This window comes from Artemia sp. Qi Xiang Cuo, chromosome 12, assembly GCF_049724085.1.
Source record: "Artemia sp. Qi Xiang Cuo chromosome 12, ASM4972408v1, whole genome shotgun sequence".
Classification (NCBI taxonomy): domain Eukaryota; kingdom Metazoa; phylum Arthropoda; class Branchiopoda; order Anostraca; family Artemiidae; genus Artemia; species Artemia sp. Qi Xiang Cuo.
Window position 1 is genome coordinate 1,144,376 of NC_142805.1, and position 12,089 is coordinate 1,156,464.

Genomic DNA, 12,089 nt, shown 5'->3' on the forward strand with positions numbered 1-12,089 from the left:
TAAAGCACAACAAGTCACTACTGAAATATTCCAACTCTTGCATTTCACGACAGAAATTCAAAATGAACTTCGAAAAATCATGAGAATGTAACTGTGAAAAGGTAAAGCACAACAATTCACTACTGAAATATTCCAACTCTTGCATTTCAACGAAAGAAATTCAAAATGAACTTTGAAAAATTAAGAGAATGTAACTATGACAAGGAAATATTCCAACTCTTGCAATTCAACGAAAGAAATTCAAAATGAACTTTGAAAAATTAAGAGAATGTAACTATGACAAGGTAAAGCACAACAAAACACTACTGAAATATTCCAACTCTTGCATTTCAATGAAGGAAATTCAAAATGAACTTTCTGAGTATTTTTGGTTCTCCCTTCCAAAATTGTCGCCCCCCCGCCCCGGCCCTCAGAAATAGGTGGACGAAGGGCCTCTGAGCCTTCCCCTTGAGGCAGATCCCATTTATTTTCGATTCTGAGTATTTTTGGTTTTCCCTCCAAAATTGACCCCCCCCCGCCCCTTCCCTCAGAAATGGAGGAAGGAGGGGCCTCTGAGCCTTCCCCTTGAGGCATATCCCATTTATGTTCGAGTCTGAGTATTTTTGGTTTTCCCTCCCAAATTGACTCCCCCTCACCCCTGCCCTCAGAAATGGTGGAAGGAGGGGCCTCTGAGCCTTGCCCTTGAGGCAGATCCCCTTTATTTTTGATTCTGAGAATTTTTGGTTTTCCCTCCGAAATTGACCCTCCCCTGCCCTCAGAAAACGGGGAACGAAGGGCCTCTGAGCCTTGCCCTTGAGGCAGATCCCCTTTATTTTCGAATCTGAGCATTTTTGGTTTTACCTCCAAAATTGACCCCCCCCCCTCCTCTGCCCTCAGAACTGGGGGACTGAAGGGCCTCTGAGCCTTCCCCTTGAGGCAGATCCCATTTATTTTCGATTCTGAGTATTTTTGATTTTCCCTCCAAAATTGACACATCGGAGAGGTAAAGCTAGGTCAACTCACAATGTCATTCTATCGTCGTTATTAATTTTCATAGACTGATGTTGTTTCAAATTTATAACAAATTACCTGAGTTAACAAACCCTTCAGGGTTACCTTAACTGTTAATCAGTTTAATCCTTTTTTCTCCACCTTTATACAATCACTAATTAGAATCATTCACACTCCTATTATTCAAAACATTAATTAATATCATTCATAGTGTCCGATTTGCGAATTCCTTATCCCTTTTTGCAAAAATGTGAAATACTCACTCTCTTTGAAAACTAAACCAGACTATACCCACCAAACCAGACTATACCCACCAAACCAGATTATACCCACCAAACCAGTCTTGCTATAGCAGGAAGGAACGTAAAGGCCCCAAATCCATAGGTACATGCTCTGGAAAGGTGCCATGGAACGTAAAGGCCCAGAAACTTAAAGTTGACCCAGAAACTTGTCTGCTTGGCCCAGAAACATGTCTGGTTGGCCCGGAAACTTGTCTGGTAGGTTTTGTATAATTCCATATTCAATTGACAACAATAGCAATAACTAGTCTGGTGGAAAGGTGCCAGGGAATGTAAAGTGATGGAAATACACCGGAAGGAACATAACCTAGGCAAATTCCATATGTACATACTACTAGTATACATTTGAATATTTATAATTCCAAGATTAAACCTTATTCTAATATTAACTTCTAACGACTAATAATTTGACCTGAGTCTCATGAAAGTTTGCACTTAGCTTATTAACTTTACTTGCATGAAATTTCATTCCCTGGATAAAATCTAAATATTCCCGAAAAAACCAGAAATCTTTCCCCGGAGATTTTAATCACCCCTTCTACAATTACTAATCCTTATATTCCATCCATTTTTGAATTTTATTATTCTTTCTATTTAATTTTTTTTCTCACGTACTTTTTGCTTTGAATATGAAAAAATTGTTTATTTGTTTGCTGTTCTCAAATTATAAATATAGGTTATTGCGTTTACTACATTAATCAATGTAAAAGAACTCTAAACTATCTAATGAATAATAATAATATTAGAAAATAATACCTGTTTGAATAATACTTTAGTTACACTTAAAATGAACAGAAATTACCACAAATAGGAGAAGGACTAACCATGGGTGCCCATATGGGGGGGCAGGGGGGGGGCTCTTGCCCCCCCTGGCTGAATGATGCTGCCTTATTTTTATATTTCTTGTTCTGAGATTTCTATTATATAGCATTAAAAGTAGCAATTAGACGAAGTTTGCCCCCCCCCCCTGGAATTCAGCTTATGGGCGCCCATGGGACTAACCCCACCTAAGTCTTCTAAAGACCAGTGTCATTTTCACTTTTCTCGAAACAATTTTCATTTGAAAATTTTTAAAAATTTGTATTTTTATTTTACGTAACACCAACAAAAAGCGAAAGAAAATCACATAACTGAAATAACTGAAAACTGAAATAACTGAATAACTGATAACTGAAAAGAACTAATCAAAGCAGATTGACTGTTCAGTATAGACCGATATTAAATAAAAAAAAGTTTGTTCAACTGAAAGTAAGGAGCAACATTAAAACTTAAAACCAAAAGAAATTATTACCTATATAAAGGGGGTTGCATCCTCCTCAGCACCTCGCTCTTTGCACTATAGTTTTTTTAGCACGGTACTTTTGAAAAAAGTTTCTTTTTGTTCCAATTAAACGAACATAGGGTTTCAGAAGTCGTTCTTAAAGAATTGGGACAGAATTCAAACTATAGTTTACATTTTGAGGCGTTGAGGAGGATGCAACCCCCTTCTTTTACGTAATAATTTATGTTCGTTTTAAGTTTTAATGTTGCTCCTTACTTTCTGTTGAACAAACTTGTTTTTTTATTTAATTTCCGATTATTTTTAAATTGTCCCAGGAAATCTGACCCACCTCCACGAAGAAATACCCTCCCTCGGAAATATCCCCTAGACAATTCAATCCCGGTGAAAATTTACCCAGGCAATTACCCTTAACAACTCCACGCGTAAAATTGAGACTGAAAATGAGAAGCAAGAAATATAAAAATAATTTTGTATACGAATTCTGGAAAATTTCCCCAGTGTATAATTTCCTTTTACAAGTTCACCCCCTGGAAACTTCCCTCCCCATGGAATGTTCCCCCGTGAAAAAAAAGCAGCAGAAAATTCGTCTTCCCACCCTAATGCTTCCCAATAGCAAATACTATGTGTAAACAATGGGCAATTTCTATAACTTAAAGACCTTTCCCCTAGGGCTGTGTGTGTCATGTTATATCCCAAGGTATAGCTATTGGCCTTTCCACTATGCTGAACAAAATGGTTATCTCAAAGTTTTAATCAGACGATTTTGGGGGAAAAGGGGGTAGGAAGGGGGCCTAGTTGCTCTTCAATCTTTTTGGTCACTGAAAAAGCGCACGACAACTTTTAATTTCCGTTTGAATTAGCCCTGTCACGATATTCTAGAACCACTGGGTCGATACGATCACCACTGGGGAAAAAAACAACAACAAAACAAAAAAAAACATATAAACACGTATCCGTGATCATTCTTCTGGCAACAAAATACAAAATTCCACATTTTTGCAGATGGAAGCTTGAAACCTCTGCAGTAGAGTTTTCTGGTACGCCGAATCTGATGGTGTGATTTTCATTAAGATTCTATGACTTTTAGGGGGTGTTTTCCCCTTTTTTCGAAAATAAGGCAAATCTTCTCAGGCTCGTAACTTTTGATGGGTAAGACTAAACTTTATAAAAGTCATATAGTTGAAATCAGAATAAAAATTCAATTCGTTTGACGTATTCTGTTTTTTTAGAGTTTCGGTTGCTATTGAGCCGGGTTGCTCCTTACTTAACAGTTTGAACTGTTAACAGTGAGAACTGTTTGATTCATTCCTGGAACCCTCAACAACTTTAAGTTTATTACAGTTATAAAAGAGAAAAAAAATTCTCTAAAAGGGAATCGACGCTCTGATCTTTAGAGGGCCTAGGGGACGTTAGCTCTACACCTGTTTGTAGTAAAAATCCGTTCGTTGAAAGCTTGTATAATTATAATTCATGGTATTTTCTGTCGTTTTCGGGCCTCGTTTATTTATTGATACTGATTTCTGGTTGTTTTAAGCTTGAATCATTATTTGAATTTATGTTTGTTCCTGTTTCGTTTAATATAACTTTTTACTTTTCTTTGAAAACTTGTTTTTTGGGAGTTTTTTATTAATTCCTATTCACTTTTAATTGACATTCTTTTTATTAGTTAATAAAAGGAATTGTTGGTACTTTTTTTGGTTTTACAAATAAAATAAATGGATTGAAATTTTGCATAATTTTGGCCTTCTGTAGGGCTGAAGCCATCCTGATTCATCATTGAATATTGATACTGATCGACAATTTCATAGTAAGAATATTGTTGTGTCATATCTTATTTTAACTGTTTGTTTGTTTAAGTAAATGCCTTTTGAGTTCATTTATTAAAAAGAGCTTTGATTTGTTATTTTAAAAATAAAAATAGGCATTTATATTATATGCAACCAGAACTGTTTTCGGATGAATTCCCTTGGTTCTGAAACTTTAATTGAGATGCCTTCATGGTTTCAACTTTTAAGCGAATCAACATAATATTTTATTCAAAAATTTATTTTTCTTGATAAGCTCCCATTTGCCCCTCCCCCCACCCAAGTCAAAATTTAGAGTCTACTTGATCTCCCATCCAATATCCCCTCGAAGTTTTTTAGCCGGGTCCCTTAAACCATTGATTTATACCCATAGTAGTTCCTGGGATATTGCAGATATGCCCTTTTGATAATCTCGATGCACATAGGGTCATTAATCTAGTTCTATCGTCTCTCTCTCTCTCTACATGCCCTGAAAGTTTCAATTTGATCCTATTAGTCGTTCCTGGAACATTGCAAAAACGCAATTTTGAAAACCTAGATGCACTTAGTGTCTTTTGACTTAGTTCAACATGCTCTGGAAGTTTCAACTTCATACCCTTAGCTGTTTCTGAGGTATTGCAGATATCCCGATTTGAGAACACGGATGCATTTAGTGCCTTTTAATTTAGTTCAACACCATAAAGATGCCCTGAAAGCTACAGATTAATATCCTTAGCCATTCCTTAGCTATTGCAGATACGCCCTTTTGACAACCTGAAAGCAGAAAGTGTCTTTTGATGGTAAATTTAGAGACGATTCAATCCCTTACGTAAGGACAAGGTGAACTCGCCACTTGATTTTCTTTTTTTGTGCTCTTTCCAAATATGATGTTCGTTTCACTACAAATCGAATTTAAAGCCGTTAAATGGGCCCTAAAGTGACCCACTATTCCTGTCACTAGATTGGTGACAATCACAAGCAGTACCATTAAAATCTTATTGATGCTCATTTTGGAATAATAATCGTTTCCCTGACAGTGCATCCCAGATCCCCCCCCCCCACGGGTGATCCCATATATAGTGCTAAAAATATATTTCTTCTTTGCTTATGATCTTGGGATGTGTCATGTATTCTTTGTTAAAACGGATTTGTCGAACTGATTTTACGGGACTTCAGGAAATCACTCTGTGAAAGTGATGTGAGAAAAATTGTTAGAATTGGATGCCACTTTAGGGTCCATATAAGGGCTTTAAATCAGATTTACGAGTGAAAGGATTATTAGGAAAGAGTATAAAAACATCGTGTGGCGTGTTCATCTTATCCCTATGTAAGTGATGGAATCGTCTAGAATCACCCTTTAGATTTAGTAAATAATCTCCCTTAATATGCCCTGAACACCACAACTTAATACCCTTAGCCATTCCTTAGATGTTTCAGATACGCTCTTTTGACGACCTGGATGCTGATAGTGGCTTTTGATTTAATTCAATAGCCCCCTCAACACTCCTTAACAGTTTCAACTTTACAGCTTTAGCTATTCCTGATATGTTGTAGACATGCTTTTTCTGACAATCTGCGTGCAAAGATTGTCTTTGACTTAGTTCAACACCCCCTCCCTTCTGCATTTCCTGAAAGTTCTTAATACCCTTAGTCTCCTTGAAGACTTCAGATCAAACCTATCCCCTTTCCCAATTATAACACCTATTTGTAAACAATGGACAACTTGTATAAATTACAACCTTCGCCCAGGGGCTGTGGGGGGTCGTGTTATCCCCGAGGAATAGCTATTGAACATTTTGACTATTTTGAACAGAGTGTGTGTGTGTGTTTTTCATCGTCACTGAACTGTCAATAGTCGAATGATATAACGAATAGTACAAAACTCGGCTAATTAAATACGGATAATATTTCTTTTTATTTCAGGCTCTTGGCGTTCTATTTGGAATTCTTCGGCTGGGTCTTGTACAGTCACTCACCCCAGTTGGTAAGTGGACATTCTTCTGTATTATTAGTTCTTTAGCTAGATTGTTGGTACTTTCCTGGATTCTCCAGAAATTTACTTTGAAAACGTGGTACTTGTATGATATAGCCCCTACCTAATATTCTTCTAATATGTTTATCTGACGCTCAATTCTAATGACATGTACCTAAGTCTGATACAAATATAATACTTTAGAAACAAATTTGGGCTATATATTTGCAAATTAGGGGAGTGGGGGTAAATTATAGTGGGTCTGCATGCAAATGTGTTACGTACAATTATTCTATATATTATGAAGTAAGAATTTTTTCTAACTTCACACTGTCCAAATACTTTACCATCACCCGCCCACCCCCTGATGTACAAATATATAGCCCAAATTATATATTTTTCACCTATTCTGTCACTTCTTTTTGTGATGTCTCATGCTAAGCTGAAAGACACTAACGAAGAAAAAATGGTTGTATAATACGTCAATGAATGAACAACTTGAGCGGTAGGGGCTATATCATGCAAGTACGGAAAACATCTCCTAAATTATTTTACAACTCCTTTTCTTTTTGATTTCCAATCAGGCACATATATTGGAAGTTGCGTGTTGGGGCAACATTTGGAGGAAGGGAGGGTACAAATTCAAAATAAATGGCAGATTAACATAGAAAACCAGAAATTATATGAAACAGTGTAATCATTTTCGAATTTTTGTAGCTCTCAAAATGTTCTTTCAGAAACTAAACTAGTAAATTGAAATTATACTTTATAGTTTTTATTCAGTAACTATTTATGTGGTTAATCAAGTCATAACTTTTCACAGGAGAGGGGAGATGGGCTTTAGTCATTTTTTTTCTTATCTTACAGAATATATATATATATATATATATATATATATATATATATATATATATATATATATATATATATATATATATATATATATATATATATATATATATATATATATATATATATATATATATATATATATATATATATATATATATATATATATATATATATATATATATATATATATATATATATATATATATGTGTGTACTATTTTCTATTCTCCTCTAAAACTCGGTAAAGTAGATTTGCAAGCATTTGGCATAATGCCAAAGACTTGCTGTTTGACTCCCTTTCATGTCAAGAGTCCATTGACTTCATGTTTTTTTGTTTAGTTTTTTTGTAAATTCATTCATGCTTATATTGTTTTAACCGCCACTATTCTGCTTCCTTTTTAGTAAATCTAATGATCCTAAATGTTGATTCGTATATGCATAAATCGAGGGTGTGCCCACTCTTCGCTGGTGTACGTCTTGGAGTAACATTTGCACCACCACGCATGGCACACTTCGATAACAACGCACATTTTTGTGAAGCGCATGGCTCACTCCCCCACGCGGGGTATACTTAAGCCATACGCTGCGCACGATGGCTGGCATGATGTTAGTTGAGGGAGTGGCGTGGATTTTCCTTGAAAAATGGCTTTTCTTGCAATTTCATTGAAGGATTTGAAAAAAAAAATACCCTTCTCTATCCGGATAGGGAAAAATACAGTATAATCCTCCCCTAATTTCCAAGAATTGCCGCCTCCGAGTTGAGGGGGTAGCTTATTTTGAAACTACGATAGACTATGCTCATTTTGGCACAGAAGAAAACCGTAATACTAGTAACAAAATCAAATGTTAAAAAGAAAAGAAATAAATAGGCTATTAAGTGGATTATTTTGCCTTCTTAATAACCCTTTTATTCTTTGTAGAAATTTACTTAGCATAAATTGTCTTCATTATATTGTATTGCCTATTAATTTAAAAATTCAATATAATTATATCATTATCGTCTATTTTCAAGATTAACATTGTAGCTTGTAGAATATTTTAATACTTTTGCCTCGTACGGTAGCCGTATCGTAACCGTTGACTATACCAGTAACCAGGATTGCCACCACGGTTAGTTCCTAAAGTGTTACAATTACCCAAAGTTGCGGGCTACACAGCGATTTTCGATGCTACAGTCAAAAAATTGACTGTAATAGAGCTAAAATAGCACTTTGGTGCTACATGTGGCAACCCTGCCTGTAACTCCTCACTTCAAGATGCTTGAATCCGACACAGACGTACACACTCCTCCTTCCTATTTTATTCAGAACTCTACTCTTTACTCCATCCCACGAGGTTCACATTGTCTTTAAATCTTTTTTGTTGACATTCTTCTATCTGGTTAAAACAAATCATTATAATACTAGATAAATATATAAAAATACTCATTCAATTCAAACTTTTTATTTCCTCCGAATACGAAGAGTAAAAATTAAAAAAAATAAAATAAAAATAACCGCAAATAACAGGCCATAAAATTCTTTTAAGCTATATAACAACAAGTACGCAAAGGCCTTCAATCAAACTTACCACACAAATTAACACTTCATTCAATAAATAATAAATTAACACTTAAAATTAACACTTCACAAATTAATACTTCATTCAATAATTAATAAATAATAATAATAAAAAAAAAAATAATTAAGCTTCATGCGCAGATTTATATAAAATATGAGAGAAAAGAGGTAATTTGGATAAAAATTTATTTTGCTTTTTCTCCAAAACATCAACAGGGTTTTTTATTTTATATGTATTCATTAAAAAAGTATTTGATTCAGATTTAGAAAAGCAGCAAAGGAACTTAGCAAAATAAAAAAAATGGTGGACCCGTTCTTTTCTTGCGAATATTCAATCCGCTTAGAGAATTGTCAATGACATCAAAGTATAAACACATACTGAACAAGTACTGACAAAACTCTCCAAAAGTGACCCCGCGTACCTCAGCGCCTCTAGAGGGTAAATGTTGTACTACTTAATCGCTCCGAGCCAATAAATTAAATTTAATACAGCTTTTACGGAACAAGTATAATCACCTACGGAACTTGTGATTTAGTCGCCAGGTTCGCATAGGTATGGAATCGTCTCCGGATACGCGGTCAAAGGGTCACTTTTTTTGTGTGGAGAGGATAGGTTTTGTCAGTACTTGTTCAGTATGTGTTTATACTTCAGTTCAGTGTGTGTTTATACTTTGAATGACATAAACTCTTGGGTGCATCGGTGCTCCCTTCAAAAGGGGGTGCATTGTGTAATTTCAGACATCAGCAGTTATCGTCTTGCTAAAGCCGCTTGTAAAGCCGTTTCAGAAGAAGCTGAAATTCTGCATTTATTGTTTGCGTAACCCTTTTGAAAATAAAAATTGAGCTTATATTATCAAACACATCATGGTAACGAACTGTAAGCAAGGAGCGACCCGGCTCAATAGTAACCGAAATTATAAAAAAGGGAATTTTAATACATACCAATAGATATATAAAAAAAAATAAGATTTTAGTGCTGATTTTACACATATAAGTTTTATTAAATTAAGTTTCATCCATCAAAGGTTACAAGCCTGAGAAAACTTCCCTAATTTTTGAAAAAAGGGGGAAAATTCCCCTAAAATTCATAGAATCTTATTGAAAATCCCGCCATCAGATTCAGCGTATTAGAGAACCCTACTGTAGAGAAAAAAGGTCAGAAGAAAGATCACGGATGTGTTTATTTGTTTTTTTGTTTGTTTGTTTTCCCTAGGGGCGATCGTATCGACCCAGTTGGGCTATAACATCGGTAGAGAGCTCATTCTAAAGGAAATTAAAATTCTAGTCCCATTTTGAAGTGACCAAAATAATTGCAGGGTAACTAGGCTCCCTCTCCCGCAACTTTTTTCCAAAATCTTCCAATCAAAATTCTGAGATTGCCATTTTGTTCAGCATAATTGAAATGCCTAGTAACTATGTCTTTGACCCCCCCCCCCAGCCCCTGGAGAAAGGTCTAGGTTATAAAATTTGCCCATTGTTAGTAGAGTAGTAGGTTCCATTTTGAGGGCGCCCCTGTACCAAACAGGTTTCTGGTAGGTATAATCTGGTTTGGTAGGTATAATCTGGTTAGGTGGGTATAATCACATTGCCTATTCAAAGGTAGCGTGCAATTTAAACTGTATCGATTGTTTTATTCCAGTTTTTCTAAACCAGTATTGTCTATAACTTAATTTACGTAGGTTAAACTTCCGGTGGTTAAGAAAGCGTAACGAGTAATTTAAGTATGAGAAATGGGATGCTATAATTATAATTGTTTTAAGTTGAAAATTGTGACGTAAAAATAACTCAGTTATTTGCTTGCGTGTATAGGAATTCCCATGTTATTTGCTTGCCTGTATTTTGTGTTAAATAAGTAGTTTTTGTATCTTTTAAAAGAGCTTTAAGGGGTTTGAGAGACTCGGTTGCCTGATTCCGTGTGGTTTTTCTTTACTTAGTGCTCATTAAAAACGAAGTTTTTGTTGTAAATAAGTAATTCTTGTATCTTATAAAAGAGCTTTAAGGGGTTTGAGAGACTCTGTTGCATGATTCCGTGTGGTTTTTCTTTACTTAGAGCTCATTAAAAACGAAGTTTTTGTTTTAGATAAGTAGTTCTTGTATCTTTTAAAAGAGCTTTATGGGGTTTTAGAGAATATGTTGCCTGATTAAGTGTGGTTTTTATTTAATTTTTGACCATTAAAAACGAACTATTTTTGTTGTATAAGTATTTATTGTATCTTTTAAAAGAACTTTAAGGGGTTTGAGAGACTCAGTTGCCTGATTCCGTGTGGTTTTTCTTTACTTAGTGCTCATTAAAAAGAACATTTTTGTTGTAAATAAGTAGTTCTTGTATCTTTTAAAAGAGCTTTAAGGGGTTTGAGAGACTCAGTTGCCTGATTCCATGTGGTTTTTCTTTACTTGATACCCATTAAAAACGAAATTTTTGCGTTAAATAAGTAGTTCTTTTATCTTTTAAAAGAGCTTTAAGGGATTTGAGAGACTCTGTTGCCTGATTCCGTGTGGTTGTTCTTTACTTAGTGCTCATTAAAAACGAAATTTTTTTTGTAAATAAGTACTTCTTGTATCTTTTAAAATAACTTTACGGGGTTTGAGAGACTCGGTTGCCTGATTCCGTGTGGTTTTTCTTTACTTGGTGCCCATTAAAAACAAAATTTTTGTGTTAAATAAGTAGTTTTTTGCATCTTTTAAAAGAGCTTTAAGGGGTTTGAGAGACTCAGTAGACCGACTCCGTGTTGTTTTTCTTTAATGAGTGCTCATTAAAAACGAAGTTTTTGTTTTAAATAAGCAGTTGTTATATATTTTAAAAAAGCTTTAAGGGGTTTGAGAGACACAGTTACTTGATTCCGTGTGGTTTTTCTTTACTTGGTGCCCATTAAAAACACAATTTTGTGTTAAATAAGTAGTTCTTGTATCTTTTAAAAGAGCTTTAAGGGGTTTGAGACACTCTGTTGCCTGATTCTGTTTGGTTTTTCTTTACTTAGTGCTAATTAAAAATAAAATTTTTGTGTTAAATAAGTTGTTCTTGTATCTTTACAGAGATCTTTATGGGACGTTAGAAACACAGTTGCCTTAGTCCATTATATTTCTCTTATTGGGTGCACATTGGAAATTAACTCTTTGTTCTAATTACTGAGTTTTTGTATATTTTAAAATATCGTTTTGATGGGTGAGAGACTAAGAGGCCGTATTACTAGTGGTTTTTCATTAATTGGTGGCCATTAAAAACGAAGTCTTTGTGTTAAATAGGCCTAAGTAGTTTTTTGTATCTTTTAAAATAGCTTTAAGGGGTTTGAGAGACTCAGTTGCTTGATTCCGTGTGGTTTTTCTTTACTTAGTGCTCATTAAAAACGAAGTT

The 12,089-nt window shown here is 34.8% G+C and overlaps 1 protein-coding gene across 1 annotated transcript in view; it reads left to right on the forward strand.

Annotated features, from left to right (window-relative positions):
- The window catches only part of LOC148945645 (uncharacterized), a 431,669-nt gene that overhangs the window by 37,155 nt on the left and 382,425 nt on the right, over positions 1-12,089 (forward strand). The window contains exon 2 of the mRNA XM_089097755.1: positions 6,279-6,339. Within this exon, the coding sequence (XP_088953881.1) occupies positions 6,279-6,339 (61 nt within the window). The remainder of the gene's footprint in view (positions 1-6,278; positions 6,340-12,089) is intronic.